Source organism: Mesocricetus auratus, unplaced genomic scaffold (assembly GCF_017639785.1).
Source record: "Mesocricetus auratus isolate SY011 unplaced genomic scaffold, BCM_Maur_2.0 Super-Scaffold_100020, whole genome shotgun sequence".
Taxonomy (NCBI): Eukaryota; Metazoa; Chordata; class Mammalia; order Rodentia; family Cricetidae; genus Mesocricetus; species Mesocricetus auratus.
Window position 1 is genome coordinate 15,267,669 of NW_024429201.1, and position 9,997 is coordinate 15,277,665.

The window sequence follows — 9,997 nt, forward strand, 5'->3', positions numbered from 1 at the left end:
TTCTTCTTGGAGAGAGCAGAGGCTTTCCTTGTGGTTGTATCCCAGTTCCACTGCCCCCTCTCCAGTCCTGCTTATTCCCTTCCCCTTAATTGCTGTTGAGCTGAATGTGATTCCATGGTCATCTTTTGACCCACTCATCTGTGCATCAGGATCTACTTCCCTGGGGGAACTCAACTGGTAGGGGTATGAGGTGACAGGGGCACAGTCATAAAAGCTAGGAGTATACTTTACCGCTCACAGTGCATACTTCAGTATATGTTCCAGATAGATAGATGATCACACTCAATTCATCATGAGAATTCTCCTTGGGGGATGAGGTCTCATTAGGATATTATGGCATCCGGGTATTAGAAGTGCTGGCAAAAATAACCTCAAACAAGAGCCAAGAACAGAGACTGGGCTTTTAAAGCGAGAGGCTTACTTGTCGAGAAGCTAAATGAGGAGGGACGAGGGTGAGCCCAGTTAAGTTTGCCTGGGTCAAGGGCAGTCGCTGATCTGTAGCAGGTAGTCTATGGGAGTCTCTGAAGCTGGTAGTCTATGGGAGTCTCTGAAGCTGGTAGTCTATGGGAGTCTCTGAAGCTGGTAGTCTATGGGAGTCTCTGAAGCTGGTAGTCTATGGGAGTCTCTGAAGCTGGAATGCGGGGAAGGACCTGCAAGGGAGGTAAGTTTTGTAGACCGTGATTCTCCAAGCAAAACAGCTGGTGTCTTCAATCAGCTCAGTTGTGCCCTGCCGACAGACCCCATCACTGCTGATATTCTGCCATAGATGGGAGTGGGGAGGGTTGTTATACATTCACCTGAGATTCCATCACCTCCTCCCAGACATTTGTATGCAGTTCTGCCTCAATTGTACCTGGGGGAAGGGGTTGACTCTGATGGTACAGGCTGGGAAAGCTGGTTAAAGGGGATTCTGTCTGTGTGGCTTTGAGAAGTCATCGTTCATGACAGATGAAAACTATGCAGTGTGGTAGCTTTGGGGTAGCCCATACTCCTGTAAATAGCCCCTCATCTATGTTTTGCAAGTAAGCCCATTAAACTCATTGGTTCCCAGGTTGAACTTTGATGAAATTATACTTTGATTTGTTGTTGGGACCTTGTAATGGGTAAAAGTGTCCCCAGGGAAGGAATTTTTTTTCAGTTTTTACTTAGGTTTTATTCATAATCATAAACTTAACTCTGCAATCCAGCTAGACTTGAGGGGAAATATGGAACCCAAAGAATTTCAGTGAGAGCAGAGATTACAGGGCATTACAAGCAGATGGGGTGGAGGCAGGATGCTCTCCTGAGCTACAGAGGGAATGGTCTGGTGGGTAATAGGCCCGCGAGTCAGAAGAATTAGAGTTGCCCACAGTCGGAAATGGTGATCTTCTTGCTGGTCTTGCCGTTCCTGGACCTGAAACGCTCCATGGCCTTCACAATGTTCATGCCTTCTTTCACCTTACCAAAGACCACGTGCTTGCCATCCAGCCACTCGGTCTTGGCGGTGCAGATAAAAAACTGGGAACCATTTGTGTTTGGTCCAGCATTTTCCATGGACAAGATACCAGGACCTGTGTGCTTCAGGATGAAGTTCTCATCCTCAAACTTCTCTCCGTAGATGGACCTGCCGCCAGCTCCATTATGGCGTGTGAAGTCACCACCCTGGCACATGAATCCTGGGATAATTCTGTGAAAGGAGGAACCCTTATATCCAAATCCTTTCTCTCCAGTGCTCAGAGCGCGAAAGTTTTCTGCTGTCTTTGGAACTTTGTCTGCAAATAGCTCGAAGGAGACGCGGCCCAAGGGCTTGCCATCGGCCGCGATGTCGAAGAACACGGTGGGGTTGACCATGGCTGCAAAGAGAGGTGACAGGGGACGGCGGGGTCTGCAAAGCTGGGAAGGAATTCTTGAGACAACCAGTGAAATCTTTTGGCTGCCAGAGCAGGACTCACACAGGTAAGAGGATGGAATGTTTGCACAGATAACAGAGGAACTAGAGAGCTGATTAAAACCGTTCACATTTGCTGGGCAGTGTGGTATGTGCCTACAATCTCAGCATGTGAGAGGTTAAAGTGGGAGGATCAAGAATTGTAAGGTCAGGTGGCTGGAGAGATGGCTCAGTTGTTAAAGAGCATGGATGCTCTTCCAAAGGACCTGGGTTCAATTCCTAGCTCCAGCATGGTGCAACAACTGTGGTGATATCTTGCTTGTACAAATAAAGCCTGTCTGAAGGTCGGAGAATGGAATTTGCCACTAGCTAACCATAGAGGTTTGGAGGTCTGCACAGACAAGACAGGAAGTGAGATGGCTGGCTGGGAACAGGAAGAAGATGGCTGGGTGGAGAGAGAGTATAAGCAGGAAGAAACAGGAACTCATTCTGTTGTCTGCTGAGATGATAAGGAAGAAAGGTGTGACTGCGGCTTATGCCCTCTCTTTGATCTCTCAGCATCTTTCTCTATATCTGACTTCTGGTTTTTATTATTTAGACCAATTAAAAACCCCAGTTCCAGGGGATCTGATGCTCTCTTCTTGCCTCCTCAGGCACTGCATGAATGTGATTCACATAAACACATGCAGGCAAAACACCCATACATATTGAAAAAAAAAAAAGAATTTGAAGCCAGCCAGAACTAACTAACAGGTTTGCAGCCAGCCTGAACTACATAGTAAGACCTTGTCTCAAGTAATGATAATGATAATAATAATAATAATAATAATAATAATAATGAAGCCTTTTTATAATTATGAACATCTTGGGGCTGGAGAGATGGCGCAGTGTTTCAGAATGTTTGCTGCTCTTGAAGAGGACCCATGTTCTGTTCCTAGCACCCACATGGTGGCTCACAACTGTACGTAACTCTAGTACCAAAGGATCCAGTACCTTTGTCTGACTTCTTCAGGCCCCAGACAGGCACATGTTATTCATACACACATTCGGGCAAAACCCCATACACATAAAATAAATGTAGTCATTTTGGTTGTGAGCCTAGCATTTTTAATGGCTGAGCCATCTCTCCAACTCTAAAGAAATAAATAGTAAAGAAAAAAAAAGTAACTATGCAAGCTGACCCGTTGGAAAGAAGAAGCGCAAGCAGATTCAAGCAGAGTCTAGAGGAAGCACCTCAGGGAGGCAAACGCAGAGGCAGAGCCTGTCCTTGGGAACTGTGTTCTCACATCTATGATCATGTACTCTCATACCACACAAAACAACAAAATTGTGTTTAGTAAATGGCATTGGCAAGTGGGACCGACGGGCCTGGAACAATCTCTAAACTTAATTACCGGACTCTTATTTGATTGCTCAGTTTGGTGCTGGTCTCTAATAGCCACAGCGTGTGCCCCCATGCAGCTGTTGTTTCTGACAGCACTGTGCCTTTGCATGCTAAAACAGTTAGTGCTATCCTTAAGTGACTGCACCCAGAGCCACTCTGTCCAGATTACAATGGCATCTATGTCGGATCTCAGACAAACCGGTTTTGTACTCGCTGATCTAAAGATTTCAATTAGCAACCCCAGTCTGCCATTCTGTTCAGTGTACTCTGCCAGTAACACCCTATTATTTTTATCTCCAAGCTGAAAGCAATGCAGGTAACAGACGAGGTCCGGCATTCCAAAAATGCTCAGTATGCTTTTGTTTTGTGTGCCTGCACCATCCTTGTGGGACATTTGATTAAGCCAATGAGCCTAAGGTTTCAGAGGATTCCCTTAGTGCGTTCCGTGGGTTTTCTGTGGCTTCAGTGCTACTCCCTCAGTATTACTCTGGCTCTTTCATGAAAAGGGCCTCACAATAACCCTCACCTGTAGTTTAACCCAATGGCTTGCTCCGTTGCTATTCCTGTTCTTGGGCCAGAGGAACCACAGACCCAGGTTGCTGCCTCAGGGTAGTCTGGGAAAATATCCTTGCTTGGTCTTGTAGCTCCTCCCTGCTTCATCTAGTGTCCAGATTTAATCACTCCCGTATTTTGGGTAATGGAGTGTATCCAGTGGCCAGTGAAGGACCACACTATGTGCTGCCATTGTGGCACTTCTGCCACTAGGGGAAATGCAAAGTTGCCCCTCCCTCTGTTTCACTTCCTGAAGGAAGACCAGCTCAGATGTAACTTGGCCAAGTTACTTGGCCTACATAATATGTGTAGGACGGGGATGAGGTACGAGAAAAGAGAAATGAGTTTTAAAATACGTGGTTTTCCTAGATCGCAATCCCATGCAATCCTAGCACTTGGGAGGTAGAGGTTGGAGATAGCAAATTTAAGGGTAACCTGAGCTGTTTTGTGAGATCTAGGCTAGCCCAGGAAACTTACCCAGACTGCTTTTCAAAAAGTGCTATTTTTGTGCCAGGTTGTGATTGTAATCTCAGCATGCTGAAGGCAGAGGCAGGCACATCCCTAAATTCAAGGCCAGCCTGATCTACAAATCGAGTTCCAGTGCAGCCAGGGCTACACAGTGAAACCCTGTCTTTGTCAACAACCTGCCCTCCACCAAAGAGCAGGTTTATGCTAGTAGTTTTTGAGTGTTCATATATAGAGAGTCTATAAATGACGAATGAATGGTAGGTTCATTTGAAGTTTTACATATTGACTAGATCCACATAGTCCCTACCCAGATTAAAATGATAAAACACTTCCTTCATCCCTGAGAGTTCTCCCAGATCTTTCCCAGGTGGTGTCTAACACTCTGCCGTCCTGGCCCCAGGGATTCTACCTTCAATTATCGCTGCCATTCTTCAGTTTTGCTGTTCTTGAACTGGGCTCAAGTATTCATCACGCATATACTCTTTCCATGCCTCTCTTCTCTTTTTTGTCAACATGAAATTCACCAGTATTGTATTAGGATTTTTTTTTCTGAGACAGGGTTTCTCTGTGTAACTTTGGAGCCTGTCCTGGAACTCACTGTATAGACCAGGCTGACCTTGAACTCACAGAGATCCACCTGCTTCTGCCTCCTGAGTGCTGGGATAAAAGTCATGCACTACCACTGCCCAGCTAAGATTTATCTTTTTAATGCAGGATCTTGCTACTTAGCCCAGGTGAGGCTCAAATGTCTAACCCGCATAACTCAGTCTCTCACATACTAGGGTTACAGGTTTACACCAAATATACCTGACAGAAGTGTCACCCACGCTGTCATTTGCCTCCTGGCATGTGTTACTCCAGCCAGCTTTTCTTTTAACTGAATGATTTTCTTTGGTTTATCTCTCCTAGGCCCATCTCGTCACTGGAATGAAGGAAATCAAGATTCAGTCTCTGATTTAGATATAGAGTATGATTTTAGGCTGGGTCTTAGGTCGGGACAGATGTCTCTGTGACTCCCATACGATCTCGCCTAGCTGCCTGAATTAATAGTTCATGTTGTATTGTGGGCTAACCCCTACAGTATTGGTTAATAGTGACTTTCCTGGCGTTGCTGTCAGCACACAGGTGACTATGGAGTTTTCTGTTTTCCTTCTACTGCCGCTATGTTCCATATATCTCCTGGCATCTTGCTTGTTACATTTCTCCTCTGAACATGACACTGCCTAGACAAGTTTCCGCATGATCATATGATCTCCTGTGAAAGTCTAACTATAGATCCTGCTAATTTCTAATTAGTTCACTGTTCTCACTCTTGAACAAAGAGTAAAGGAGTAGAGCTGATAGGACTGATCTATTACTGTTCTTCAAAAACAAGCCCTATCGGTGCACTGTAGCATCCTTGGTTTGGACAATGAGATTGTGGGCCTGCAAGGATGCATTAGCTTCCTCCTAGTGTTCTCTTCTCATATGGCTAGTGATAGCCCCTTTCAAAGTGTTTAATCTCTTCCACCCTTTGCATGGAAACCCGGATAGCTACTATTAGCTTAGTGCAATGGTTCTCAACCTGTGGGCTGTGACCCCTTTGGAGGGTTGAATGACCCTCACCTAAGACCATCTGCACATCAGGTACTTACATTATGATTCATAAGAGTAGCAGCATTACAGTCATGAAGTAGGGACAAAAGTAATGTTATGGTTGGGAGGTCAGCACACTGTGAGGAACTGAATAAGGGGTCGCAGCATTGGGAAGGTTGAGAACTACTGGCTTAGTGGTGTGTTACTTTGTAAGACTGAGTTTACTCTCGTTTAAGTAAAGAGGGAAAGAACTCAGGCAGGATATTCCCTGTTGGGTTTGCTTTGTTGCTTGCAGTGCCGAGCGTCAAACCCACAGATATTTCCCACACTAGGTAAAGCACTCTGTGCTGAGCCACGTTCCCAGCTCCCCAAGTTCCTCTTTTGCACTGTCGTCCTAGATTTCTCCCTTAATGGCCAGCTTTCTCTTCCTAGTGGACAATCCACTGTTCATTTAATTGCTTTCTTCTAGAAAGGTCTATGACCAGGAGAAAATGTATTACATGTTTCCAGTGATCTCATGTCAGAGACTCCTCTGCTGCTTGGCACTTCGCTCTTACCTGGCACCGATGTTGTCACAGGTGTTTTGGGAAGAGTATGGCTCATGCTATCCAAGATTCTATTACCCATCCATCTTCCGGGTTGGTTCAGCCTTCCTGGGGGAGCACAGTGTCCCCTCTCTCACTGACACCTGGTCTACATTGTCCCCGTGAGCAGCAGCTTAGCAATGAGTGACAACTGCCGTGTCAGCAGGAAGTGACCGCTTCTGGGATTTTAGCCAGTGAAGTTGACAGGGCACATTCACCCTTTCCTCCTGCCTGGAGTACCTCCCTGCCTCTGCTCCTCTCCTGGTAGCCACTTCCCGCTGAATTCATACTCAGACATAAAGGAAAGTAAGTTCTGGTGTGAACAGGACTTCCTTGGCCAGAAAGCCGAATGTAGTGAGTAGTTTAACAAAGATCTTCATTTTTCTTCAAGGCCTTAGAACTTCAGGAGTGAGTCATAGGAAAAACCTGGCTTAAAGTTACCCTTCCCAGTCATTCATCACCACTTAGCCACGTGGTCTGAGCACTGTTCATGCCCTGGGAGCTGGAAACACAAGAGTGAGTGAGGAAAAGGTTCTTTGGCTAGGAGAGCGAGACAGACAATGTACTAGCTAACATTCAGGACAATGCAGCATAAGGTCCTAATCTCTGTATTGGATAAATTTAGGATGGTGCTGGCAATATGGGTGAGAGGCAGGTGTGCTCGTGGAGTCCATAGACCACGGGGCCAGCAGTAACAAGTGTGTGGGAAATGCACAGAAGCAGAATTCTCTGCAACTGACACTTGAGTGTGCTTTGAGAAGACTCTGAGACAGACTGATGTTTGTGACATTTATTGGGAAAGGGGAATCAAGCAGAAGGGAAAGTTAAACTGGTGCCCGCATGGCAGCTTCAGCTAGTTCCCTGGGGTGCCGAGTTGAAACGCCCTGCAGTAGTCTCACTTCTGGCTGGAATAGTCAGACCCACCGCGGTTTCGCCTCAGCCATCCTTCGGTGTGGGCTGCTTCTGGAAGGATGTGACCTTGCATGTCCAGTTGAAGGCTGTCGTCATTCGCATTCCTAGCATGGAGACAGCACATCCTCCTCGGTGGACGTGGGCAGCTCCTCTCTATGTTCAACACAGGTTACCCCAGCACTACTAGACACACTACTTTCCAGGACTCCCCCCTCGCCCCGTATATACGTGTTCGAGCATGCATGTGTGTATGTTGGGGGGCGCTCTGCAGTGGTTGGTATTGGGTGTTGTTCTTTTTTTAATTAATTTATTTTTTATGTATATAGTGTTCTGTCTCCACATATCCGTGCAAGTCAGAAGAGGGAACAATATCTTGTTATGGATGGTTGTGAGCCACCATGTGGTTGCTGGGAATTGAACTCAGGACCTATGGAAGAGCAGCCAGTGCTCTTAACCTCTGAGCCATCTCTCCGGCCCCTTGGGTGTTGTTCTTAAGGCACTTCACACACACACACACACTGATGGGGGAAGTCCTGTACATTTGTTAATAAAGCACTGTTGGCCAATAGGAATCTAGATGGGTGGGACTAGGAGTCCAGGAGGATTCTGGGAAGGAGCAACACAAGAGAGTCAACATGTAACGCCATGGGGTAGGAGCCCGGAACTATTCTCCGGTAAGAGACATACTTAGATGAACAATTATGGGGTAATTACTTAAAGCAGAGCTAGCCAGTAAGAGACAAGCAAGGCCAACAGCTTCATAATTAATATAGCCTCCTGTGTGTTTATTTGGGATCTAGATGCGGATCTAGAACCAGGCGGGCGGGAAGGCTTTTTCTCTCAAGGAAAAAGCTTCTCTTAACATACACACACTGGGCTAAACTGGCTGGCCCGTAAATCTCAGAGATCTGCCTGTCTCTATTTTCCCAGTTACATCACACCTGCCTTTCTTTTGGGGGGTCAGTTCTGGGACTTGAACTCAGATACTTGTAACTGAACACTAAGTACCGCAGCAACTGAGCCATCTCTCTAGCCCGGGCCTCTTTCCTAGAAAGGAATGGTCACTTTGGGGACTGGACTGGGACTACAATCAGTTCTTAGTTATACCTTCCCTGTCTCCCATTCGAGAAGTCCCCGAACCCCAGCTAACATCTCTCCTGGATGGGGTAATTTACCAGGTGCATTGACACAGACTTACTCCTAAAGGGACTGAGCTCTTGGTCTCCATTATCCTTCTCAGGCTGGAGGCACTTCTCTAGTCTGTCTCCTGCAGTTTGCAAGGGAATGACAAACAGTACCCATGCAGGTCATCTAGGTTCCACAGGGGATTCTCACTTGCCCTCAGTCCCCTCAGTCTCCAGTGGCCAGGGTTGCTTCTTCTTGGCTTTGTTGGAGCTCCAAGTGCTAATGTGCTAATGACTTTGTTGGAGCTCCCCTTCCCATGTGCTAATGATCCCTTAAAGGGGGTGGGGGCTTGAGGTGCTCAGGGGCAGCCCGATTATGGCTCAATGGGAGTCTTTTCCTTTTTTGAGACAGGCTCTAACGCTATAGCCCTGGCTGTCCTAGAACTCACTGTTAGACCATGCTGGCCTGGAATTCACAGAGGTTTACCTGCCTCAGCCCCTTCGTGCTGGTACTACACTGGGAGTCTTAGAGGTTCCTTGGGACAGGGACACGCCTCCCTTCTGAAAAGCAGATTCCCCAGAGCAGAAATGTAATTGGGACAGATGGCAGAAATCCTTCCCAGAGAGTGAGGGTAAGAACCCTGCTTTGATCCTGTGGTTCACAGCGCATAAATTCTTTCCATTAGGCTCTTCACACCCTGAGGGATGACGTTCCTTCTTACATGGCATTGACTCTGGCCTGGGGCTTCAGCACATTTTCAGCAAATTTGTCCAATTCTATCTGTCCGGCAGCTTCTGCTTTGTGTGTGAGGTAACACGAGGGGGATTCCTGGTGTGGGTGGCAAAGTGAACTCCTCCTGGTCTGGTGGATAGTTGCGTGGGACCCCATGTGAGTGGATCAAATACTCCATAAACTCTTGGAGTGTAATGATTTGGTAGGCAGGGAAGTCTAACATATAGCCAGAATATGTGTCTATAACTGTCAGAAACTTTTGTTTGTTTTTGGTTTTTGAAGCAGGGTTTTTCTGTGTAACAGCCCTGGTTGTCCGAAAACTCACTCTGTAGACCAAGATGATCTCGAACTCAGAGATCTACCTGCCTCTGCCTCCCAAGTGCTGGGATTAAAGGCGAGCATCACCACCACCTGGCCTATTAAAAACATTTTAAAATATGTTTTTCATTATATGTTTATTCATATGTCTGTGTGAGCTTTGGTGTAAGTGAAGCAAGAGGCATCAGATTCACTGGTATTGGAATTACAGACAGTTGTGAGCCACCTTGTGGGTGCTGGGAACCAAACTAAGGTCCCCTGGAAGAAAGCAAGTGCTCTCAACTGCTAAGCCATCTCTCCAGCCCCTCCATCACAAGAGCTTTGATCACAGGGTCCCGTTGCCTCTAGTTATTCATCAAGTGGCTGTTGGGTCTCTTCCTTTGGTGTAAGGGGCAGGATTGTGAGTGGCAGTGGTGGCACGATGGCCTGTATTTTCACTGTGGCTCTGTTCTTGTGCCCAACATGGCAGCAGTGGGGTGG

General features: G+C 46.7%; 1 protein-coding gene across 1 annotated transcript; it reads right to left on the minus strand.

Annotated features, from left to right (window-relative positions):
• Positions 1 to 1,138: 1,138 nt before the first annotated feature.
• Positions 1,139 to 1,880, minus strand: LOC121133116 (peptidyl-prolyl cis-trans isomerase A-like). The gene has a single exon (XM_040728912.1). It carries the CDS (start codon positions 1,828 to 1,830, stop codon positions 1,336 to 1,338), a length of 495 nt encoding a protein of 164 aa, XP_040584846.1. The 5' UTR covers positions 1,831 to 1,880; the 3' UTR covers positions 1,139 to 1,335.
• Positions 1,881 to 9,997: the final 8,117 nt, after the last annotated feature.